The sequence below is a fragment of the Notolabrus celidotus genome, chromosome 13, assembly GCF_009762535.1.
Source record: "Notolabrus celidotus isolate fNotCel1 chromosome 13, fNotCel1.pri, whole genome shotgun sequence".
Lineage (NCBI taxonomy): Eukaryota > Metazoa > Chordata > Actinopteri > Labriformes > Labridae > Notolabrus > Notolabrus celidotus.
This window is the reverse complement of record NC_048284.1, coordinates 12,873,430-12,900,457: the sequence shown is the minus strand read 5'-3', so window position 1 is coordinate 12,900,457 and position 27,028 is coordinate 12,873,430. Positions and strand designations below refer to the sequence as shown.

The 27,028-nt window shown below is 40.2% G+C and overlaps 1 protein-coding gene across 1 annotated transcript in view; it reads right to left on the bottom strand.

Annotated features, from left to right (window-relative positions):
- grm1a (glutamate receptor, metabotropic 1a) overlaps positions 1–27,028 on the bottom strand; it is a 52,358-nt gene that overhangs the window by 22,268 nt on the left and 3,062 nt on the right. Inside the window, exons 2-4 of the mRNA XM_034699332.1 lie at positions 25,639–25,846; positions 23,995–24,844; positions 19,415–19,664 (exon numbers count right to left, since the gene is read on the bottom strand). Coding sequence (XP_034555223.1) covers positions 19,415–19,664; positions 23,995–24,724 — 980 coding nt within the window. The 5' untranslated portion in view covers positions 24,725–24,844; positions 25,639–25,846. The remainder of the gene's footprint in view (positions 1–19,414; positions 19,665–23,994; positions 24,845–25,638; positions 25,847–27,028) is intronic.

The following is a 27,028-nucleotide window of genomic DNA, read 5'->3' as shown; positions in this document are numbered from 1 at the left end:
CAACCATAAGCACACCATGTCAACCTGTCACTACAGAATCATTTTTAATACTGCCTGTAATTACTGCTATTTAATCTAAATTCCATTTGTAACATTGTATATATCTAAATTGTATTCTATCTTTATTTATCTTTTTTTATTTTTACTTATTTTATTTTACTTATTGAAACTTCTTCTTGATTGTACTTATGTCTGGGTTTCTGTAACAACTGAAATATCTTATCTCATCTTACATAAACTGGAATGAGTATGAGGAAAAACATAAGGGAAAAAAGTTTTGCAGCCAGTATAAAAAAAGGGGTTGTATGGTACTGAAGGACAGGTGCAGTGTTGTTAACCCTGATCAACGGCTCACACCCTTTAACCGCCCAACACTTGTGTAACATCCTAGGTGAAGAGGAAAATTGTCAAATGATATCCAGACAGGAAGAGCAGATTTCCATGACATCACAAATATAAAAAACTAGGCAGTAAAGATTGATGGGGAAAAATACCAAAAGCAGATGATATTACATCAACAGTCTGCCAACACTTTTTTCTTAATATCCAAAGAAGTTGAATGTCTGAGTTGGTTGTCCAGAAGACGTAAACACGGGTTGTTTCAAAGCGTTTGAATAGCTGGTGTTCTTCTAGTGAGGGCTATCTTTGTAACTCCAAACACTGATCTAATGAATAATTCAAAAACCTCTGGTAAATAAACATGACCTTAGTTGATAATACCATAAGACATCCAACGTATGACCTGTGAATGCATCATATGGACTTCAACAAACAGGGACATAATTCATGAGAGGAACAAGAGAGTATCCTGACACTATGATGCAAATTTAATTTCTCCTCTATCCTCAACTTTCCAAATCCATCTAATGAATCATTTAATATAATATTTATCTCTGCAAGTAAAATCAGCCACATGCTGTTCCTTTAATGCCTTCTGCTTATTAATGATCTGTGTGTATTTTGAAGATTTACTGAGACGTGATGATGTGTAGCATTGTTTAGAGAAGCACAGCATGCCAACAGCTGGATAATTTACAGAGCAGTATACAACAGCAAGTAGGCTGAGAGCTCCCCCGACTCCCCCGGATGATCCAGTTCCAGTTTGATAGCACATTTGTATATTTATGAAGCCATGAATTAATTGGCAGGGCAGAGATTTAATCACATGCGCTGTTTTCCCTGGAGGCTGAATGGGAAGAGTTACTTTAAAAAGAGGAAGGGGAGGATAGGGGAGTCAAGAGTTTCCTAATTGCTCTCTGCCAGTGTTAAAATAAAAGTTCAGGTAGTTAATGGAAAAACTTTTAATCTGTCTGCCAGTCACAGTCCAGGAAATGTCAACCTGTCTAATTAAGAGAATTACACAACTTTTCAAAGGTAAAATCACTCTGTAAGTCTTTCGTCGTAATGTAAAACACACACTTCATTTACTCCCATTATAGCTTGTCTCTCTTTCTTCTGTTTGCTCTTTGTCTCATTGTCAGTAATGAATTAAGCTCTTAGGTTCTGACATACAGGTATTAATGAGTGATTGCCAGCAAGAAATGTACTCTGATATTGAAAGAACTAACGCTGCAGATTGAGCTCTGTCAAAATTGTACAAGTATAACTTACAATTTAAACTTCAAATGTTCATTTGATTGTGCTTTTTCATATTTGCAAGAAAACTCTGGCTTTTAATTAGTACAGATAATATTTAGAAAGTTAATATACTGAATAAAATAATTGGTTATACGTAGGATTAGTGAACAGAAGTGCAACTAACCAGTGAAATCTGTGTTAGTTTTATTGTTATTAGCAACAACTGGTTGGCTTAGAACAGGGTCGATGTTTAAGAACTTAAATGGCAATTTAATAAACTCTTTCCCCTTTAAAGAAAATGGGACACTTACTTGGACCACATTTCTGTAATATACTATCAACATTTCCTCTGAACACTTCCCACCTGAGCAGGACCAGAAAAGCAGAAACAGCTCTTTTATCTATGTTTTCTAAGCTGGGCCATAAGGTAAAACAACACATTACCTCTTAGTTCCTGTCACGCCACGGCAAATGCTAGCATTCAGGCACTTCTTAGCTAACATAGCAGCTTGACAGTGTTATAGAACAGGGCCCATATGCATGTCCAGCCATTAGTGATGAAAATGGGCTGTTTGTACTAATGGTGAAAAAGAATCGATTAGCGGTATGCATGAGCCAGGTTAACACCCCAACAAAGCATTACATTTAATGGCGGTAGACCCCACCATTACAGGTGCTAACGGCAGGATTGCTGCACCTGTTAGGCTGTTTAGAGGCTGGAGGACATCGTGCTTATGTGCTACCGTTTAAGACAAAATATGCAAAGACATTATTTTATTTTTTAGGTCTTCTACTGTGCGCTCAGAAACACGACCTGCATTTATCCGGTTCAAGATCTTAAGCCAAACTTTCCCTTTCTCCTTGTTTGTCATCTTTGACGATTGACTTGCTGATAACAGCTGTTTGTTCATCCATTCTATATTCTTGTAAGAAAATGTCTGTTTCTTCCGCTGAAAATTGTTTTTTCTTGATCTTCTCTCAGACACACCGGTACGGCTCGCCATGTTTATTGTTGTCTATGGGTAGTAGGCATGCGCAATTCAAATTTGTTGGATAGGGGTTTCCAGGAGGTTCCCTAGACATATGACGTTTTGCACCAGTCTCGCTTTCATGGCCCAATTAGTTAATTGGCCAATTATCTGCAGTCGTACATACAGCTAACGCTACGGCCAAATGGGCCGTTCTATAATGGTACGGTAAGACTAATGGTCCCGTTTGTGTAATGGTTGGACGTGCATACGGGCCCAGGACATTACATGTAACAAACATCCCAACCAGACAAAAGCCTACAGTGAGACGACTGTTTAACCTACGTTGTGCAGAATGGGTCATATGTGACAACAGCTAACATTTTCTTGTTCATAGGGTTATGCGGTTGGAAAGTTCTAAATTACCACCAAGATCACATTAGCTAGGAATGTACACCTAGCTGAATAAGGGCTGGAAAAGAGACACTGAATGGTGAGTGACACATCTCTTCAGTCTATGTGAGCTGGTCCATTCTAAGGTAGCGCAACATCTTTCATTTTACATTCATTCAACCACTTTTAGCTAACTATACCCTGTGATGGTTTAGAAAGGTATTAGCTCAGATCAAACTGAAATATTACCTTTCCTAGCATTTAGATTTTCAGCAACCTTGCTCATTAACTTAGCCTACCTAGTTTGCACTGTAACAAGCTGACCCTGCAGCAGCTAAGAGTGATGAAAGGATATTAAGCTCCTAATATTGTGAAATTTGCCCATTTTGGACCCAAGGGAGAAGTTGATGCTATGATAGCTATTGTTAAATTTGGAATTGGGTCTGTTTATGACTATTGAGGATCACTGAACAACTTGCAACCTGAATCATGGCATTACGGCAGTATAACATTGCTTAACTTCCTTCAACTTCCTGCATGATGTCAAAGAAAATGGCCACAATATGAAAATGTTTTATAATACTAAAACCAGAAAAAAGAATGAATTTCATGTGATTGAAAGCTAGAAATACTTAACCTATTGTTTTGTGATTGAGCCTTACTTATTTGGCAGGCAGGAGCTGCTTCCACTTTGTATTCAGCAGTTTCTGTCAAATGTAGGGAAGTAAGAATCCAACATTTCCATTAAATATGCCCGCCATATTGAAGATATATAGGTTGAGATTAAAGTAAAAGCATCTCAGTATGTTCCTGATTTTTTAACCTACCACACCAGGAGCTGAAAGGAGTAGTTTGTATTCTGTTGAAGATATATCTGTTTCATTAACTTCCTTAATTAATTTGAATTTTCTCTAGCAGTGAAGAAATGTTCAAACAGGGGCCTCTCTCCTCAGCTGAACACTAATGCTCCATCACAAAAACTCTCTCTGCTTTCATCTCTCCCTCTCTACTTTCCCATTCTCCCCCAATTCTCTTATTGCTGCAAGTTAAAACGAGGGGTGGTGGCTTGTTAGCTCGATGGTAGCAGCAGCAGCAGGGCTCTCCTGAGGTGACACTCAGGACCCCGAGTGAGCCGGGGAGTCTTTGAAAGCCCATCCAAGCTGCCTTTACTTATTCATCACGCCCCAGTTTGAGTTGGGAGATCAGTCTCCTCTACATTGACAGGAAGCACTGCTGGGAGAAAATCCTCTTTGCTTTTTTACTACCAGGGGACTTCAGTTCACTACAGGGCAAAGTCTTTGATCGCAGTATCAGCACTGACAGTGACTGATGGATGACAAGATCTTAGTCTCAGATGGTCAACTTTATGTATAAATATTTTTCAAGGTAAGTTGCAGGTCAAAGCCTTATGCATTTTTGAGTACTTCTGTACTTCCTCTTTTAGCATTTGGATGCTCATTTCACAATAATAACAGCTTTCAAATAGTTTTATTTCATTTCATCATCTTCATTTATACCCAATGTTCTATCTTAAAGAATTGTATTCATTTATTATTTTTTGTATGCTGCTGTACCCACCTTGGGCTGGATGATCAGACACAATCATTACATAATATAATATAAAATGTTTAAAATGTTATAATTGACAAAATGGATATAGAAGTCCAATCACATTTTCTGTTTGACCATCAGTTTGAACTGCAAGGCCATTTAGTTTTCAATCATATAAAACCTTTTTAAAAAAATGTCAAATCAAATTATTTTTAATTTTGCATGAAAATTTTCTAAAACCTTAAAATGATTTTCTAAATGATTGTTGATTCATTTTCTATTGGTCTTTAGTTATTTTATTGATTATTTAATTTATTTACTTATTTTTATTTTATTTTTTATTTTATTTTATTTTATTTTATTTTTATTTTATTTATTTATTTTTTATTTTATTTTTTTATTTATTTTATTTTTGGGGGGGAGGCTTTTTGCCTTTATTTGACAGGACAGCTGAAGAGATGTGGGGAGTAGAGAGCAGGGGAAGACATGCAGGAGATCGTTGACCGGCCAGGAATCGAGCCGGCGACCCCTGCAATGAGAACCGTAGCCTCTGTATGTGGGGCGCATAGACTGCTAGGCCACTAGCACCCCAATCATAGTTATTTTTGTGCTGTTGGCACACACCCTAACTGATATTCAATGTCTTGAGTGCCTGTGGTTCAATCTCTTTTTGCATCATCTTTCCATATTCCCTCTCTGTTTACACATTTTATCCATTCACTTTGCTCGAGTGCGAGCTGTGTGTACAAGAAATCATTTCAGGGTCTGCAAATCACCATGTGACAACTATGTCCAGATGTGAAGCCTGCATGCTATTTTTGATCACTCCGATGTCATTCACCCATCCCCTCGCACGAGGGAACACAAGGCATCAATTGGAAAAAGAGAGATGTCCTTGACAATGTGTGGCTGCTTTCAATTAACATCAGAGGCGTGTTATAAATATTCAGATGCAGCTCATCGTGCTCCCTGTGCTCGCTGGAACACAACAGCTGCAATCGTGAATCCTGACCCGACTTGAATGTAGTCTCCATGTGTGTACAAGCAGACTTCCATCACTGAATGAACACAGACACCGTGTGCTTATCTTATAATTACAACCTTTGTTGCTGTTGTTGCTGGGAGGAATTTTTCAGATGTCAGCCATATTTGCGAAGGAGGAACTATTGTTGTTTTGGAGCCCTCCTGACAGACTGAGTGACAGATCTGCAGTGAGACAATCGCACCAACTCTGCCATGAGCCCAAACATAATCTCCATGGAGACGGTAGAAGAAGCAGCGCACAAGCCCTTTTTATTCCAGCTGTACAGTAAATCCTGCTCTGCTTAGAAAAATATGTTGAGCTTCAGACTGGAATGACTTGACCCAATAAACTCTCACCAAACTTAGAAACAGAACCACATTGTGTTGAACAATCCTGGCCCATGTTTCCAGCACCTTCATTACTTTCTCTCTCTGACACCTTACATTCATGCCGTATGTTTTAGACGCTAATGTGCTCTACAGAGAGAAGATGTTCAAGAAGGAAGGAGAAAATTGATGAGAAAATTGTAGGATATGGAATCATGCTGAGAATATTCAAGATAAGCCGTAAAGACAGGGGGAAGGGAGGAGTGTTATAGATGATCAGAAAATTGATTTGATTTGAGGCTAAACACACCTGCAGTGTGAAAAGAAGGGACCAAATCCCTTCCTTTCCTCCTCTGAAAACTGGAAACTTCTTACAACAATAATCTCCATTAAGCTCTTAAAATCAAATCAGTCTCTGCAGCCTTAAATTTCCTTATCTTGTGTTCCAAACAGCTTTCACAACCTCAATACATTTTACAACATTTTATTCAGAAGATGTCATAAAGGATGGGTAAAACCCAAGCAAGCAACCAAATTCGCCTTTCACCCTTTTGTACATCGACAATTCTGGTTGAGAAAGATACCCTTTTATTTTGGCGGTATTGCCAGAGAGAGAGAGTGTCTTCTTTGCTCATGCCCTGCTATTTGCCAAATTACACGCAACAAGAAGTCAATAGGCAGAATTCCACATCCTCCGCGCTCTCCTTCCTGTGATGGGGAGGAGATGAAAGCCTTAGAAATTACAGGAAAAAGGCAGATAAATGTTGCGCCACAACCTTTCTCCTTTCTCTCTCCTTCTAACGCCCTGAACGTTTCATTTATTCAAGCTCAGAGCACAACCTGAATCCTCCTTGTTACGGAAAATCCAATAGGACAGCAAAACGTGGCAGAAGAATGTATGACACAAGATGGGTTTGAAGCTTTTCTTGAGCCTGAAAGACAGTGCCATGCCTTGCTAATGAGCAGTGAACATCCACACTCCTGTCTCTCTGTCCATTCTGTCACATTCAAAAAAGAAAAAACAGAATCCAGCATTCAAAACGGGACCCAGACCAACTCTGTGTGTGTAAGACAGTGACAGGAATGAGCGTTACATGTGGAAAAGCAGCTTATGCAAATGATGTTTGGTAATAACAGCATTCAAGAAGCATTAGACGAAGAGAAAGAGAGAGAGAGAGAGACAGAGAGAGAGAGAGAGAGAACGAATGGTGCTAATTGCAAAGAGAGCAAGCAGGCAGGCAAATGGGTAGGTAGGTTCACTCCACGCTGCCATTCATAAAGCATGCACAGTGCTGGAATAATGCATAAAATAACACTAACAAAAGACACAGTACAGTAGATGTATGTCTAGCTTCTCTGAGCTGTAGGAATGATTTCATGGACATTTCTTTATATAACTGAGTAGGCGGAAATTTAGTCAGGATTCAGAAATTCACTGTAAAAGCAAGCTTGTCATGCAAGACGATTTAACGGTGCTTGCCTCAAGGATCCTTTCACAACACATACACAAACATTCACGTGTGTATATATATGGATTCTTAGAATCTCACAGACATATTCTACCACATCCACACCTATCAGATCAAGAATACAGCTTATGAATCAGTACCATAGATTATTTCATTGCCCTTGAAAATACATCACAAGTGTCTGCTTCTGCAGAACAGGGTGTGCATGCCATATTCCTTTTTTGTAAGTAGGTCTGGCCCTGAAACAACTTTTTCTGCCTTTAAAAGGTCACAAACACGCAATTTTTCAAACACAAATCTGTGAAAAGTTGCTGAAGGGGCTTTTTCAGGTGGATCAATAATGAGTTTTCTATGTACGTTTTGATCCCCTGATGGCTCAAAAGACAACAGATAGAGGATACTGCACAGTTCTCATCTTTAATTTCAGAAGCAGCACTAACTGAGCTCCTCCTGGTGGCTAAAGGGGAAGTAGACAGCTGACTCGCTTTAGTGGGGTGCACCCAAATGTTGCATTTTACCAGCGCATTAATGTTTTTTTTAAGTTATATTTTTTGGCCTTTTTGCCTTTATTTTACAGGACAGCTAAAGAGAGACAGGACATGTGGGGAGTACAGAGCGGGGGAAGTCATGCGGGAAATGGTCGACCAGCCGGGAATCGAGCTGGCCATCCCTGCGACGAGGACTGTAGCCTCTGTACTAGGGGCGCTTAGACCGCTAGGCCACCAGCGCCCCTAGAGCATTAATCTTAAAGCTCCTGTGAGGAGTTCTCAGTCGCTGAGGTAATATAAGTGCCTTTAATTGACCTGCAAAAACAAACTAGAGCATAGTTTATCATTTCTTTGTATCACTTATTTGTGTTAAATACTTGATTCTGATTGGTCAAACCCACCTAACAATGGCAATTGATTCTCAATAGCAAAAGCATCACTATGGACAACCTGATCCTACATGCTATCCAGCACATTTCACCTCTTCCTGTTGACACTGTGGCAAAATTGTGAGTTCCTGTCTCAGGCTGGTCTTAAGAGTCCGGAAATAATGATAGTTACTGGACACAGATGTGAGAGCAGCCTGAGGAGCTACTGGCCCTAACCCCAATCATTTTTTGTGTCAGCTTGTTTATGGGTCGACCTAATTATCGCCCTGCTGATTATCCGGGGCTGATACTTGGCCGGTTATCTCTATCAGCATTTCATTTTACTGATGCAGATAAAATGTATTAGTTTAAAAAGTTTGCAACCTTGGCTCTACTGCAGATGTGTTTTTTCCCTCTAGGTCTGTTTCCGCTCAACACCCTGTCTCAACTTATGTCCCACTTCCTGTCCCATTGAAGTTACTAACCATAGACCTTTCTGGAATCCCTGAGCTCCCTTGTCTCGTAGGTTCCTCTGAGTCGCTGCCGTAGACGGCATGCTGCTGTCGACAGCATGCTGCTGTGGACGGCATGCTGCTGTGGACGTGCCAAACTCCAGCTGCTACAACTGCTTCTATCTGTCTCCCCACTATCATCTCTCTCTTCATCTCCCTCTATCAGATGTCAGCAGATGGCTGTCTAACATGAGTCTGGTTCTGCTGGAGGTTTCTGCCTGTTAAAGGAAGTTTGTCCTTGCTGCGGTAACTTACTAAATGCTGCAAAGTGTTCTGCTCATGGTGGATTAAGATGAGATCAGACTGAGTCCTGTCTGTAAGATGGGACTGGATCTGATCCTGTCTTAATGTTGGGTCTTTGTTGATAATATAACAGAGTACGGTCTAGACTGGCTCTGTTTGTAAAGAGTCTTCAGATAACATTTATTGTGATTTGGCGCTATATATTTATCAATAGTTATTAGTAATGACAGAGCCTCATTCTAAATTACGACTGAAAATTTCAAATTTTAACTGTAAATCCATAAAGGTTAAAAATATCAATTATCAGTCTCATGAACTAACGATAATGAGTATCAGTATTGGCCCCCACAGAACAACATCAGACCCATACTTTAGTTGGTAGCCAGATAATACCCAGAATAATGTAAAGTGAACCCAGAGTGTTCATAACCAAGTTCCTGGGTACAGACGAAGTGATTATCTACACGCTATTTGTCAGTGATAATATCGACTGTTGAAAGGGATCTCCAAAATTGACACAAAAGTTGCTCACATGCATACAGCTGTTGGCAATTTTGAGGGAATTTGAGAACTTTTTTTAAGATATGAGAAATGAAGTCACACTAGACATCCAACTGTGATTAATGTTGAGAGTTTGCATTGGATAGCTGTTGCTAGGTGCACTAATTTTCTTCCAAGTGGCTCTGTTATGTAATCTCTTTCACTGTTAGTTTTCAAACACAAATATGTTGGTTTTAAATGCAAGTTATGGACAAGTGAAATAATGGTCAAATATTGGATATATTGATGAAATTGCTCTGTTAACGACGTGGAATATCTGGACAAACATCATCTATAAATAGAGCTACTGCTTCAGCACAAAGCCCTGGTCAGAGCTCAGTAACAGCAACATGCTGCTGGTGGATCTGTAATAATAACTGAAGCTGTCTCCTGGGAGTCGTTCTGTGTGTGTGTGTGTTATGCTTTCTGGGGGCAAATAAAAGGCGAGAAATCTAAAGCCCTTTTACAGCATCAAGTACACACCTCTGTATGCAGCACACAGTGTTCCCTCATCTTGCTCCTGTATTGCAGGATTATAATTCCTCATATAAACACATTGGTAAATAAATTCTTGATTGGTTTTATGAATGCTTTATAAAGTCAGACAACTTTCTGGTCTCTCCAGTGAAGATAAAAGGCAAAACACTTCCCTATAGCAGTCGAGTGTCTGTGTTCTGAGGAGGAAACGGATCCTCTGAAGGTAAAGTGGAACAATCATTTTTTTTATTTCTAAGCAACTTCAAAGACACCTGAGGGGATGTTGATGAGCTAATTTATTCAGACGAGGTCCTTTTTTCAGGCAGCCGCTATATACCACATATTTCTTACATAGTTTATGAAAGTTATAACAGTTTCTTAAAAAGAAATACTGTGTGGAGAACACTCTTTTGACTAATCCTGGTATCGAAGCTTGCAAGAAAAGAAGCCTCGAATTTGAGTGCAGTCTTTCACACCCAATGAAAGCTGTGATTCATTCCGAGTCTGGTTATAATAGGATAAATATATGTGTTCAAAGCTACAAGTCCTCTAAATTTGAGACAAATATGTAATTTTTTTAATAAAGCAAAATCTAAGGAGAGGGCATGACGTTGTGCGGGATACCAAAACGTCATGTATGATATTGTTTTTATGCAACAGGTGCAAAAAGTAGCAAACAGTAATCAGCTGCAGATACGTTTTTTTATTATACGGATGAAGGATATACGTATATCTGTCCAATAAATTATTGACTGATAATGGGAATATTTTATTCTGATGAAGTGTTCTGATGAGTTCGATGAGAAGCTGCAGTAGAACAGGTATCTCACAAACAGCAGAATGGGGATTTTCACATGGCAAGTTTATTCTACTCAACATCAACCATACAGTGCTAGGTATCTATGATGATATACTCATCATTGACACATGAGCAGTAGAAAATAGGCAAAACCTGCACCAACTAATCGCTAGTAAGATATGTTGCTAATAAGAGTCCTCACTCAGTCTGTCAGTACAACCTGGAGTCTCTCAGGGTTACGACCATTGACTGAATGCAGAATAGGCAATGTGATTTGAGCAATGAAGCCAAAAGATAGCCTTGTGGAAACACACGTTTAACTTACAGATAACATGTTAAAGATCCGTCAAGTGGGTACAGTCCACAATGGAACAGATTCTGGTGTTGATTTGAAGCAGACACTCAGGGCCGGCCCATGGCAAAGGCAGTATAGGCAAATGCTAGGGGCGCCGGCCGTCCATAGGGGACGCCGCTAAATGAGTGTGGGAGAAAATTTGAAGATAATAGGAAAAACAATGTTTGATCTAATCTAATTTTGGATTAAATTGTAGACTGATGCCAGTAAACATTTAAAAGCTTGTGATTAACTTTTGTTTTTTTTTAAATAATGGTATGCAAATCAGTTTTTGAAGTCTATAAGTGTTCAGGATTAATTTGTTTTTGTTTTGTTGTTGTTTTTATTTACACTTTGGAAGCTGTTAGCTAAATTAGTTAGAAAATGTAGGCTGGGCTTAAATCAGTATTTTTGCTTCTGCCTTTTCAGTCATCACTTGATACATGACTGTTGCTTTGTTTAAAGTGTCTGCACTGTGAAAATGATTGTGTCATATAATGACTGAATAAATTCTGCTACTATTACATTATGTATTTTGAAATAGTGCAATTTCCTGCTAAATATCAGTGTTATTACCATTTTATAACTGTTCTTTTAGAGGTCATTTTTATTTTAAAACAAAGGAAACCTGTAAAACATAAAGCTGGATGTCAGTTGTCTTTCAGTGTATATGTGATGTGATTGTTGGAGTTGGTTACAATACAAGGGGCACCAGTTAAAATATTGCCTAGGGCACCAAGTCAGTTAGGGCCGGCTCTGCAGACACTCATGGCTACTGAAAGTTAAATGACTCTTGTGTTAGTGTTTGCTACGTTTTCTCTCACCGTTCCTCCTCTACTGATAATCTGGTGCTGCAGGAGCCTAAGAGCTGTCAATCAATCATAATTTCAAGATTATTTAACTAATCAAAATTAAACTTGTCAGAGATATGAACATTGTGCCATAAATCAGCATGATAAGAACTAACTATAGTGACAGAAACTATGTTTGAGAAAGATTTACTTGACATGCATTTGTAATAGTAAGACAAACGTGTTGACTTGGCCGGTATCTGTCTGGAACATGTGTCTGCAGAGGAGTACAGGCTTAGAAAAACTGTTACCTCTGCGTTTGTGTGAGTGTGCAGTAAATAGAAGCAGCTGATTGGCTAAATCATGATTGACATCACAGTGAGAGAGACAAGAGCCCCTCTGCCTGACAATAGCCCAGCTGAGTGGGAGTAAATTGTTGAAGTGATGCAGAGTGGAGTCTGCAGGTCAGGGATAAAGCGGGTCGAGCCTGCAGCCACACCTGGCCCTCGTCTGAAGAGCAGGTTAGCAGAGCAGAGAAAACAAAAGCCCTCAGATTGAAAACTCTCTGCGTGCCTACTTGTAGTTTACGCAGCCACTTCTGCATCAAGTTTCTGTCCACCATTGTAGAGTTGATGATAAACTACATGTATGAAATTTTGTGATAATCCACGACACTCCCCCTGATATTTTTTTGATACTTGGCTCACCATCTTCTGTGATTTTATTTTTGGGAGGTGCATAAATATTTGGATATAAAGGACAAAAAACATTTCATATTCTCATTTGTTTCAATGTCAACTCACAAATTATCATGAACACCAGATGGTAGTCCCATAAATAACAATTTTAAAGTGTCATATTGTAAACATTGCTGGTTGAAAGCAGCGGATGATGAGTTCTGATGTGTCTTGACATTTAAATTATTGTACAAATAGGCCTTACAGGGATGTCACTATTGAATGTTCATTCTTGGAAATAGAAACAATATTGAGCCAAGCTGCTCATCTGATTATGAGGAGGGTTTAAAAGATATTGTGTTCCTGACATATTTTTTGATCCTGAATGATTTTATTATGATGATTGTAAAGCTTCTTACTTTCATCCGTGTACATCAGTTTTGAATGTTCACCATGTTATATTCAAGCCATAGACTAGGGTGGCTTACAACAGTTCCCACATTGCAACAGGTTAAATCATTTCCATTGTAAAAACATGCAGCAAATCAGGGACTGCCAATTTTAAAGCACACTTTTGGGTGTATATTATAAGAGGGCACATTGGGGATATTTTTTAGCTTGTAAAGGTGCAGTGTGTATTAATTAGCAGTGTTTGGCAGAACAGACTGAGAAATGGCTGTGCCGAAGTTTTCCTGGGCAAGTCACTGAACTCCAATCTGCCCCCAATCACTGCAAGTGGTGCAGGAATGGGATTTTCTAATTGGTCATCAGTGTGTGAGTGTGGTGTGAATGGGTAAATGTGACATATAACATAAAAGCCATTACATAATTTTGATACATTTGTTTGAAGTATAGTGTATAATCCATAGACTGTATAAAATATGGACGTAGTATCCGTGACGTCACCCATCTGTTTCTGAAGCGCTGTTTTGAGGCCAATCGTCGGCTGCAGCCACATAAATGGAGCGCCGCCTGCAAGCTAGATCAGGCAGACAACTCGAGCTGCGCTCAGTCATACTGACATGTCATCATCCTCCCTATCAGCTGATCTCAACATCCTCATTTGGCGGTCTATTTAAGCTGCATGTCTCCCCGTCTCTGTCTCTGCCTCTGCTTTGCAAGTGCTCCTGCTGTCCTGCTCAGTGCTGTGTGCAAACTTTGTACCCACCTCCTCCCCGGCATCCACCTGCGGGCTCCGAGGGGGTTAGTCCTATCTCATTGCTCCTAAATGTATGCATTTAAATAATGTATGCTGAGTAATGAGGTTCGGAGCCCATACGCCAAACACAATACTGTATGCTGCAATAAACTTTATCTTACTGAACTGCTGTCGAGTGAGTGTGACTTAAAGAGGCGGGCTTTGAGCCTCCTAGCCAACAGCTACAGTGTTCCCGCCTGTCAATCAAGTCAGCTGTGCCTCTCATTGGAAGACTCGTAATCTCAATATCTTCGAAATTGCAGCGTTTGAAAAAAATTCAACCCCCGTACAGTGTGTGCCGATCGAGAAATGAGCTATCCAGACTACACTCGTCTTTTGTACCAGACTGTAAACATGTATATTTCTGCTGTAAAGATTGTCTTTTTTGAATATGTGTGTATGTGGTTTCTGGTACTTCCGGAGCCAGCCTCAAGCGGATCCTCAATGAACTGCAGTTTTTAGGACTTCTGCATTGTACTCATATTTTTAGACCGGAGGTTGCCGCTTGGTATAATCACATGAATTTAAAAATCCTTATGAAATTAGAATGAGCCTTTTATATCTACATAGGAGCAGGTCACCTTCCCATCGATGCTGCCATCTTGCAGCACCATGTTTCTACAGTAGCACAGAATGGGCAAACTAGTAACATATAAGTCTTCGTACTTAGAGGCAATGGAAAATGCACTAGTTAGAAGACAGAAAAATAAACTGTTTTTTTTTTTTGCGTGAAATAATTTGTATTGATAGACATTTTTGATGGCAAAACTCGACAAATGGAGGATCATACATATCACGTAACACAGGAGCTTCTTGTTTTCTAATCTGACTGATAGATATCACTCAATGCTCCCATTCTACACACTACAACTTTAAGTATTGATTTTATTATTGGAAGGGCCACTCGACAACATTTCTTGTCATTAAAGTTAGTGGTTAGTTACTGTTGAAATTACCTGTCAAGTCTGTTTTATCCTGGCTCTCTTTATTTAGCAGTAACTATATATGTGCTACAAAAGGAAAAAAACAAGTAACAGAATTTCTAATTAAATGGGCTTTTTTTTTTATCTAATTCAATCTATTAGCCAAAGGAAAAATAAGTTAACTTGTTAGAGCTACATTAAAGTTCCTGTGACAAACTTTTGATTTGTGTCAATTTTGGCTGTGTTTTTCTGTGAAGGAAGCGGTACCTCCCACATCTTTGCTGATTTGAGCCTGTGCAAATGTTTATTCAGACAAAAAACATCATATCCAGCTTTCTTTTAACTGTCAAAGAATTGAGTCTGTCTTCTCTTCTGACACTTCCCCATGGCAGCATCAGTTTAAGGCAGTAAAAATTCCCATGAAATTATCAACTTGTTGCTAATGTTCTGGTTTGGTTTTGGAGCCAACAAAGAGGCATCTATTTTAAGTTTAGTCTGTATTACAACCAGCTGAAAATTACTCATAGGAGCTTTAACTGATTTTTACCACTCTGGGAAATGAGCTGTAACAAGAACACAGACATATTATCACATTTTCAGAGGATAAACAAGAGTAATATTCACACATCCAGCTGTCACAGATCATATCAGGCCTCATTATGTGTTTTGTTCCTGCCACCTGATGAATAGTGCCCCACTATGTTTAAACACTTCTCTAACTTGGTAAATCAGTGCTGTACAGGTAGTGATAGGAGGGTGGCAAAGCTGTTTGAGTGCAGAAAAGCTTCTTTTTGGGTCTGCATGCAATGCAAAAAGAGCAGCAACAGTGGACCTTTTTCCGTCTTTGCACAACCTAAAAAACCTTCCAATGCTTCATGAAAACAAGCTCTACTCTGATTGGACAATACCTGTCTGTTAGCTTCATTTAGTCCTCACTACAGGCCAGGAAACAAACACACACACACACACACACACACACACACACACACACACACACACACACACACACACACACACACACACACACACACACAGGACTTGGCATCTATACCGTCCCAGACGTTTTTAAACACTCTGTCCCTCTATCTCCTCCTCTCCTTCTCTCTCTGACCCAGAAGCATCTCTCCTTCCGCCCATGGAGACTTCCACAAAAGCTAAAAAAAGAGCCACTTTCCCATCTCCTATGGAGGAAAGAGCAAAAAGGAGAGATAGGGGAAGATATGCTGCCCAAGAGTGTCATTATAATGGATAATTCAAAAGGCAGGTTCTGTATCTGAAAAGCTTTCCCTTGCTGAGAACTTAAACATGCGCGTTTGCATGAATATAACACATACAACATAAACAGAGGCTGGTTAGAGCGAAGCTTCACTTCCCTTTATTTTTACCTCTGGGAGATATCACAGGAATAAAGGAAAGACTGCTTCAAGAATAACAGCAACGACAAGGAACAAATCCCTCAGTGCCTGCCAATAGAGAGGTGTCATATATGTGTGTAAGAACATAACATGATAGAAGGTGTAACCAAACCTCACTGCCAGACTCAGTTGTAATCAGACAGCAAGGCATCCTAACTTAGATGGCTAAGTTATTGTCGCTGTTAACAAGATGCTTTCAATTTTTTCTGCATTTTCTTTCTCAACAAGTTCCATGAAGAGACCCCAAATTACACTGGGATGATACATTTGGAAAATGGTCGCTGATGTGTAGTCATTAAAAAAGGCCAGTGGATTCTAAAGCATCTGGACACCGTAGTTTTATGCAACTGTGACTCACAAGGGTGTAAATGATACTTTTTGTAGGGCCTATAAGCAGCTGTGGACTATACATTTAATGCTCTTGTCAGTATTTATAGTGTCTGGGTTTTTTATGAATGCAGTGCTCAGGGCCATGGTATTAAGATAACGTCATCAAGTGCTATGGAGTAGATCGCTAATGTCTTTTTTCAGTTTTTATGTGACTGTTGAGCCCTATAGCATAGAGGAAAAACCTTCAAGCTTCATGCAGTCAAGAAAGCACATTTCATGAGGACCGGTTTAGCTCAGTTGTTGGTGCAGGCGCCCCATGTATGTATAGAGGCTGCAGTCCTTGTCGCACTGGTAATAGGATCGAATTCTAGTCACGGCCATAGACTGTATAAAATATGGACGTAGTATCCGTGACGTCACCCATCTGTTTCTGAAGCGCTGTTTTGAGGCCAATCATCGGCTGCAGCCATATTGGTGCTGTCGAGTGAGTGTGACTTAAAGAGGCGGGCTTTGAGCCTCCTAGCCAACAGCTACAGTGTTCCCGCCTGTCAATCAAGTCAGCTGTGCCTCTCATTGGAAGACTCGTAATCTCCATATCTTCAAAATTGCTGTGTTAGAAAAAAATCCAACCCCCGTACAGTGTGTGCCGATCGAGAAATAAACTATCCAGACTACACTCGTGTTTTGTGCCAGGCTGTAAACATGTTTATTTCTGCTGTAAAGATTGTCTCTTTTGAATTGGTGTGTATGTGGTTTCCGGTACTTCCGGAGCCAGCCTCAAGTGGATCCTCGATGAACTGCAGTTTTTAACACTTCCGCATGAGACTCGTATTTTTAGAGCGGAGGTTGCCGCTTGGTCACGGTATGATTTGATGTCTGGACATATCTGATATGTCTAACGTGGAAATCACACTGCCAGCTAGTGTTTGGGTGGGGTATTGCAGAGCAATGCATAATATGCTCATGACCGCAGCGGGCACTAAGGTGTAGCTAACGCCTAGAGTAAATGCAGAAGTATAAACCAGACTTTAAACTGTCTCGTCAAAGCGAAGGCATAAAAGCCCAAAAATCATCTTGAATTATTATTTTTTTAAATCCGGCACAAGTGGCAGGAAGAATTGTTGCTACTGCTGCATACCAACCAAATATTACTATCTTATGTGACTGAAATGATCTCATTATGGGACTTCAGTGGCTCTGTAGAAATAAGTAAATCTTATCAAAATGATTGTAAATCAACTATTAAAGATTGTTGACACCAGATAAGCTTCTTATTTAATGCTAGGGGTAAAACTCTTAGTTTAGCTCATGTGGGAATTCTTTGACCCACCACACCTGATGCAACATAACCAATGTATCTTTGAAAATGTGTTCTGACAGACAATCTTGCCTCATTATCCAAACATGGAATCATTTGTCTTCACTAGCTTTATCTTGCGTGCTCACTTGTAAGACATTTTTCTGTATCTCCAAATTGTGCATTTAAAAGGAATTCTTGAAGAAGGTATGATTTTCCCAGTTGCTAACAAAAAACACTTTTGTATGTGGTGAAAGGCAGGTCAAATATTTGTACATTTTGAAAACGATGAAGCAAACCTGATCAGTTTACACTGCAAAGACGGACATTTCTCTGATGTGTTTTTCCCCTAGATCTTCTTGTTAGGAGATGATGGCTCAGGATTTGAGCTGCACTCATGCAGCATTCAGCAAATCTCCAACAGATACTACCAAAGCCTCAGTCTTCCTTAGCTGTCTTATTAATTCCCCTCCTCATGTTACATACATCTGACAGCCGTCCTACAACAGACCGATCAGGTCAAAAACCTCTCAGCCCTCTCTGGATCAGTTTTACATGAATGGGCTGAAAAGTAGCATCAAGGCTGCCGTGGCTTTCCACTGACAAGTGTGAACTTTCCTCCAGGGCTGCTTCATGGTGTAATGTGTCGTTAAAAAAAAAGCGTGTGAGACAACTCTGCTTGCCCTTTTTTGATTACAAAGACTACAGTCAGTCAGTCACTGTCAGTCAATGTAAAGATTGATGAAGTGGAGGGGAAAAGATAGCAAGAGAAAAATCCGTTAGGAGTTAAAATATTCTTCATCAAATGGATGTGTGGGCGCTTTTTTGTTGCCACTAAATGTAAAATGACTGCCACTACCTTGAAAAACATATGAGAGACAACTAAAAAGAGCGAGAGAATGGACTACAGGCATTGTTTCCCTCTCTAGTTTTGTCTCTCGCTGGAGAACATTTCTATTCACTGCTATTTGTATGTGGTCTAATTCTCCTCGGTTGCTGTGGTGACATGCACATCAGGAAGACAACGCAGCAACTCCCAGATTTCCAGGCTGCTAGCCAATTCCATGCCATGATGAGAGATGCTCTCAACTCTATATTCAGAGGATAAAAACCATATGGAGCCCCCCTGCTGACTGGCAGCTGCAGTATGGGTCATAAAGCCCACCTCTTCCATGTGAACAGATGGGAAAAGGGAGAAACTTTTAAATAAAAAACACGTCAAAGACTTATTTATAAAACATGTTTTCTGTTGTCGTAATTAGTTCTTATCATTTCAATTTACGTCAAAGTGAGACGTTTAGTTTTAATTTGTTGTATGATGCTAAAAAAGAAGTTGACAAAAGTGGCGCCTGCAGCATCATGTGCAACAGATTGTAAGTTTAGAGGAAGAACAGCAAAGGGAAACGTAACAAACACCAACAGAGGAGTCCCTTAATGCTCCATAGTCTTGCATGTTTGCTTCAAACACAAGAAGAAGGATCTTTGCCATTTCATTGGTTGGTTAGATGTGTGTTTTGTTTAGGGCATCAGTACTGCAGCCTCCTATTGAACAGACTCTGGCTCCAATAACGTCATTAGAACAAAATGTCATCACATGTCACATGGTGTATTTTGGCAATGCTTTTGCACAACCAGAGGACTTCGGAACCTATCATCCATCTTTATATTCAGTAGATCATTACAACACAGACACAAACTCCCACATATCCATACCTGCCTACGAGTAGGAACTCTCCAAACACACCCAGTCTCCTCATGGCCATCAGGAGACCTCGGACAGTCATGCCCTCGCAGAAACACACCACAACTCGAGCTTTGGGAAGACGCTCCCGGAGTTTCCTCAAAAGACGATCGTAGTGCTTCTCCCCCGCGTTGCTGTAGATTTTGTCTGAGTGGGCGATGCATAAACCTTCCAGAGAGGCCAGCTCCTTGAAAGCCTCCATGCCACTTTCCCCATAGTTTCCTGCAAGTGTAAAGACAAATGTTTTTTTTTTAATCATGACAACTATGGAAGGTCCTTAAATAACCCCCCCTCCCCTTTGTGGATATGGATAAATCATTCCTGTGGCATTTTCACTAATTATGAGCTTGAAGTAACAGGCATTAGTCTCTGATCAAAGTGACACAATCAATGTTTACATGACTTGTTACTTACACAAACGCATTGACATTATAAAGAGGGAGTAATTGCTCTCAGTCATACATTTGTAATCATTACTCTGATGCACAATCAATGTTATTCTGTAAGCACACCACTGGTTCAGCGCGTCAAGTGAAGACTGAGCTGATCCTTTGATAATGAGTGTCACAGAGAGAGTTTTCTGGCTGCTGATTGCAATCAAAGCCAAAAGGGGGTGAGGAAGATCGCTATCCTTGTTTTAACTGTGCTTGCACCATCCCAATCAAAAGGCTCCGTAAAGCTGTTTGAGTCTAAATCTTCTATTTCCGCTGAGGCTGCAGCAGCTTGTCTAATGTGTCACGATCGGGATTGTTGGTAAAGCCTGTGGCTCTTTAGCATGAGAGCTGGATTACACAGACAATCCAATCATTTGTGCATGCTTGAACATGCCTGGGTGCATGTGTGTGTGTGTGTGTGTGTGTGTGTGTGTGTGTGTGTGTGTGTGTGTGTGTGTGTGTGTGTGTGTGTGTGTGTGTGTGTGTGTGTTTGAATAAGCATGTCAAAGGGAAATTAACAGAATCTATGAGTATCGGAAACACTTGTTGTGCAATTGCCTTTCCAATTGGTGTCTGAAGAGGGTTTATGGATTCAGAAAAGGGCCGGCTTCATCCCAACCTAACTTATGGTTAACCTACACACAGGGTCAGAGGTGGAGTTGAGGCAGATCTTAAGCCTCCCGGCAAACAGCTACAACATGCCCACCTGTAAGTCAACCAAGCTGAGCGCCTTATAAGGCAAATTTGTGTTAAACCGTTTTTCTAGAGGAAGTTACTCTTTATTTTTGAAGATATTAAACTTATGAGTTTTGCCTAAATAAGAGCATGGCTGACTTGATTGACAGGCAGGCACACTGTAGGCCCGCTTCTTTACCTCACACTAGCTCAACAGATGTAAGGTTGAGTTCAGCATTTCCAATACGGCACCCCCCGACAATCGACTACAAAACAGGGCTTCAGAAACAGACGGGTGGCATCACAGATACTATGTCCATTTATCACACACTCTATGATTTTAACTGAAGTTTTCCTCTGACTGAGGTGAGGACCAATCAAAAAATAGAATTAAAGGTCAGCAACTGCAGGTGGCTAATTATATTTCTGGGTCCACCCGCTGGATGCGATACACCCCTGGGATTGCAGCAGAGGGGAGGCTTTTGGGAGAGAGAAAGACAACAACGAAAATAAGCATCACAGCAGTAACAGTGCATTTACCCAGGCACACAATGGTCCCATGGGTTGCTTTTCCAATAGTCCTTTGATGATATTTTTCTCAGTTGCCTCATTTCATTCTCCCACTGCTAAATGGAAATAATGATATCCAATTATGTCACCCTTTCCATCTAGGCTGCAGACAGGTGGGTGGTGGTGCATTAGGTGACAGCCTATTTGACAATGACCACCCAAAAGAAAAAGAAAACAGCTCTGCGTATTCCTAACAGACTGATGATAATCACGACAGGTAATTTATGCCGTTTCACAGCCTTAGCTGTTGCTACGGGAACAGGCTGCATTTATAACTTTCCTGAGGTGGTTTGAGAGAAGAAACTGATGAGCTTGAGCCAGTCGTGATTATGTCTCAGAGATAACTGACAATACAGAAAACAAACAGGTGAATCCATCAAACCCTATAGTGGTGAGTCTGAGTTATGAAAATGTAATGTTTTTAATGGTAAGAACAAGGATTTACGTTTACAGGAGAAAATGCATTAATGAGCTTGAAACTATCTTTGGAGCTCATCCTACTTTCATCGCTCACTGCAACCTATGGAGTCACGCTCTTGCCTGCAATCAAATCCATCCCTCCCCTGGCTGGTCTTTCATTACTCTTAAATTATGACTTGACTCCCTGAGGATCCTCCTGCAGGTTTATTGAAGGTCAGACAGCTGACGCCACCTAGTTATGCCTCCAGGTACTACAGCTCCCAAACTCCCTGTCTTCATCTGTCAGATCTCCTGCACAGGACTATAATAGACTTTCCAAAGATGTTTTACACTCCCTTAGAGTCCAGAGCTCCTCAGGGGAGGGTGCTGGGTAATGTAGTCTGTCGGTTATAATTGTGTGCACTTCACTGGTTGTGTTTAACCATGATTTTAGTAAAAAGTAATGGACATAATTTACACTACAATAATCATGTCTAACCAACCTGCCTCCAGCCTTACACACTTTAGTGCTTGGGCTGAAGAAATATCCTAAGAGTTCTTACTAAAACAGTGAGTTTAAGATTATGACATGACAACTGTAACAACACAGCAGAGAACCTACTTCTTTTTTGGTAATGAATTTTTTAATTAATTCTTCATATTAAGTGAAGACTCATGATTGTGAGAATAAAACATTAAGGGATAGGAAGGTTAAAGATGACTCTATTATATATTATCAGAAAGTAAGTCATAATGATGAACATTTTTGAAATTGTTGGATGAAATGTCATTGCAGTGATTTAATCCCACAACTATGACTTACAGCATAGATTAAACTTTTCCAATTAATATGACTTCTTGTCTCATGATTATGCCATCTTAAAAATAATTTTGATTATTATATAATACATTTTTGGGCACACTGATGGCTTTCATTTCCGAATTTTGACTCATCATCTGACAATATGAACATGTAACTTTTTAAGATATTCTTCCTCATATTTTGTCATATCATCCAATTATTTAATTGTTTATTTCAAATGAGTACTTTTTTAAAATAATTTTACTTTGATGATTTATCACATAGTTGTCCCTTTTATCTAATAATTTGAACTTCCTATCTAATCATTTTGACTTTTAATCTCTTAATCATGGCTGTATTATAAATAATTCTATAATATACTGTTTTTTTTTCTTACAGTTTAAATTTCTTCTCTCAAGATCATTCAGTTTTATCTTGTTTTTACAGCTCCTTATCTCATAATTATGGCTTCTACCTTATTTTATCTTATTTTATCAACTTCTTATCTCAATTTAGATTTTTCATCATGTCTTACTGTCTTACCATCTCATAGTTTTGACTATTTATAACAATTATAATATATATATATCTTGTTTTAGTGACTTTTCTTCTCATAATTTTGGCTTTTTTTTTTTATCACATAATAATGTTTTCATCTCATCAGGATGACTTTACACTTGGGATTTGTTTAAGACTAAGTTTGTAGTTACTTTTACTGGTAGAAATGCACTGCTATAGAAAATCAAACCCACTTTAGTTGGAGGTTTAAGCTCTGGACTGACAAACCAGGTAAGTTTTGTAGCAGGCATATGTTGGCTGCACATGTTTACAAAAGACAACTTTTGCACCTTCTTTTCTCGTTTTTTTTTTTTTTTACAGCAATGCACCAGAACTTTCATATTTCTTAACAAAATAATTTCAAAACTGTGTAATACACCCTCTATATATACCACTTCCATGCCATGCAGCCCCAACAGAATCCATGTGAATTCACAGTCGTTATATGACAACAGACAGAGAAGTTCAAGGGGGTGGATATTTATGCAAGGCAGTACAAGACAGATCAAGACCACCTGATGTTTACTCCACATGCACTCTACTTAAAGTCCATACCAAAGTGCACACACAGTGGCAGCATGATGCATAGGATGTGTGTGAGGTAATGTCCACAGAACACTCAACTCAAGAGAACTGCATAAAACCCCCTAATGGAGATTTATCATATGAGTACCTGCTGTAAAAAGCCTGAGGTGGAAGAGCATGAACAGGACTGGCAGACACTGTGATGACTATTCTTTGACATTTTGTTCATTTAAACAAGACAAACATGTAAGCATGGCTGCATGATGCAGCAAAGTGTGAGGATTGAGTATATGGACTCAAAGGCCCCTTTTTTTTAGGTCTATGCACACTTTGTTGGTGCCTTAAAATTAATTGCTAGATATGCTAATTGCCATATCTGCTTCAATCTCCTCATCAAGAACAAAAATCTCTTGCACTAAGATGTGATTTTTGAATGAAAGAATACATAATAACCGAAAAGATGGTGAGTTGTGAGATGTTTATTGACAGTGGAGATGACATGGGTGATTGAACAGCACAGTGAATGACGACAAACAGACAACATGGCTGTTGGCACAGGATGGCGAGAGATCACTTTGTGGGGTCTCACCCTCAGTGTGCACCGCAGACACGTAGGTCCAGTTGTAGCGTTGGACGATGTCCAGCATGGCCCGGGCCTGCAGGGTGTCAGAGGGCACCACCCTCAGAAAGTACTTGAACAGGGTCTTGTCGCTCAGGTCGATGCTGGTGGCAGAGTAGGCGATCTGTGGGATGTTAAAAAGCTGCAGCAGGTTCTGCACCTGGATGGCCACAGAGCTGGATCCGGGTCCGATCACCCCAGCGATGGGTTTTTTGGAAGGTGGGGGCTGGTGCGACGGAGTTCCGTCAATGCACCATTTGGCCCCGTCCTTATCGTCCCGGATAGAGATGAGGGAGTCTCGGATGAACTCTATGCTCTGCTCCAGGGCAACAGATGAGTGCCAGCAGGAGTCCCGGATCTCACAACCCAGGCTGATGTTTGGGAGCAGGTTTATGTCCGAGTTGATCCGGTCCAACGTATGGAACATAGCCTCCACTCTTTGGATGCCGTACTGCTCGCGGACGTCCCCGCACTTTCGCTCTGCCACCTTCTCCGCGGACGGCTGGTGGTGCACGGAGAAGAGCGCGCCGATGATTACGTCTCCGTCCATGCGGGCCACGGAGCGGGACACGGCGCGAGGGACCGCCGCCCTCTCATAGATGGCGCTGCTGTGGGAGAGCACGAGGGCGCGGAAGAAGAACGTGGGGAGACACAGGAGAGCGAAGAGACCCATCTTTACGCGTGCCATGTTGTGCCACATCGCGTGAGCCGTGCAAACTGCGCGGGCATGGGCATACTATCTGCTGTCTGTCAATACATCCACGTTTATCCCAGCGACCATGATGTGTGAGCGCGAGACCCGGGACAGATCCGCGTGCACCTGCAAGAGAATAATCCAAACTACTTAGAAACGTAAGAAACCAGAGGTGTGCGTAAGGTTTATGTAGGAAGAGTTCTCCTATCACGCATGCTCATTTGCATCAACGCCCCGTTTTACATTCCTACAGCTGACACCAGCCCTCGCGCCTCTTTACACTGAGGTTCCCATACCTAACGCACACCTGTCTGACCAGTGCTGTTGCTCTCCAGGGTGGAGTTTGCAGGTGGTTATCTCTGTGTGGAGCGACCAAGTGCTTCAAAATATCTCAAGCAATCTTGTTTCTGTCACAGATAGAAGACTTGAAGTAGTGTTCTCGTGTCCATTGACAAAACCAGGCAGAATCCTTATTTCAGCACCCTGGACAGCGCGCTTTCCAAACACGTTACAAGGACGTGTGAGGGGCTGCCTCCTGGTCTCGTTATCCTCTCTCATTCTATAACACCGTTTGATTCAGCTATAGTTTATAATAAAGCCGAGTGACTATACACTCCCTCCATGGTCGACACCTATAGGAATTCTGCATCAGATTGACACCCGAGGCTGTTTATGGTTTAAACGCACCCTATAGCTGCTGCTTCTCATCTAACGTGCAACATATGGTATAGGTCGGTTGATAATAATTATAGACATAACAATGATAGCCTAATAGATAGACAGAGCTGGTATCTGTCAGACTGACATGACTGGTCTGATCTCAGCAGCCTGCATTCCCTTTTATGCGTCCTCTTTACATTTATTTAAACCCCAAACACAACTGAATCTACATTTTCTGCATCCATTGCATCAAAACTTACCTGAATCCTTGAGACATGTCGCGTGCCTTCGTCCGTCTTCTGTGGCGCGTGGTCCTCGGCTGTATCACTTGAGTCTCTCTCTCTCTCTCTCTCTCTCTCTCTCTCTCTCTCTCTCTCTCTCTCTCTCTCTCTCTCTCTGTCTCTCTGTCTCTCTTTAAAATGTAGATTACTCCAACATCGCCTTTAATACTGGCTATATCTCATAAACCTGAAAATATGTAATGAATGTGAGAAGTGATAGCAATAATTGTATTTTATCAGCAAACATATACTGAATACATAATAAATATCACACCAGTGGAGCGTCTGAGAAGCCTGGTATTAGTGCAGGATTGATGGCACCTCGTTTTTTTTTCATTGCAAATACAATTATCTAATGCATAATATTCTATTCCCCTTATTCGCTTGGGCTTACAAATGTTTCGTGGAAAATATTCCAATCTGGTCTGCAGCACTGCCTGAAAATGCCTCTGCAGCAGCAAAAAAAACAACTATGTAAATATAGCATTAGTGAATGTGCAAAGCAGCTGTCCTATTATTATCCTACTTTTAGCCAATTTGTCGCAACCTTACACATGCCTAGGTTTGTCAACAACTGTTTTTCAAAGTTCATCACCAGTTGCATTGAATCACACCAGCAGCTTAAGAAAATTGTGAGAACATTTCACTGGCTAACTGAAATATCTCTCCACCCTGAGTTTATCTGGGACTGTTAGCTTCTAATAGACCTCATTAAAAAAGGCTGCAACTGGGATTTAGCACGATGGACAGCGAGCAACAGTTTGCATAGCGCCATCTAGTGTTTGGTTGGAGGTTTCTGTAATTTCAGATGTTATTTAAAGCTCCTATTACTGATTAAAACTTCTGACTGCGCCCCCTAGTGACGAAATTAGTGCCTCTTACTGTTTTAATGACGCAGTTTCTAATGTTGACAAAGAGTTTGTAATTTTCAAAAAACAACTCACATTTCTGGTTAATTTCATCCAAAATCAAACTTCACTGGAGAACCAATTCTTATTGGTGAAATATATGATAACAGTTTTTAGATAAATGCTTGTTTTGTATCTAAAAGTCCAAATTAAGTCACCTGTGGACTAACAAATAGACAACAAAACAAAATAAAATGTAGGACCAGCAGCTTCCTACCTCAAGCTATTAGACTGTTGAATTCTTAAATGACCATTAATACACTGCCGTATACTTATTTATTATACTGCCTACTGCACTTTAATATTTTGATGAATGAGTGTGTATGAATGCTGTGTTTTAATATATATATTTTATATATATTTTAATATATATTTTTGTACTGTATTTTTATTGCCATATGTTTTTATTACTATATCTTAAAAACTGATCTCCTGGAAACACTCTTTCGTTTTGTTTTTAC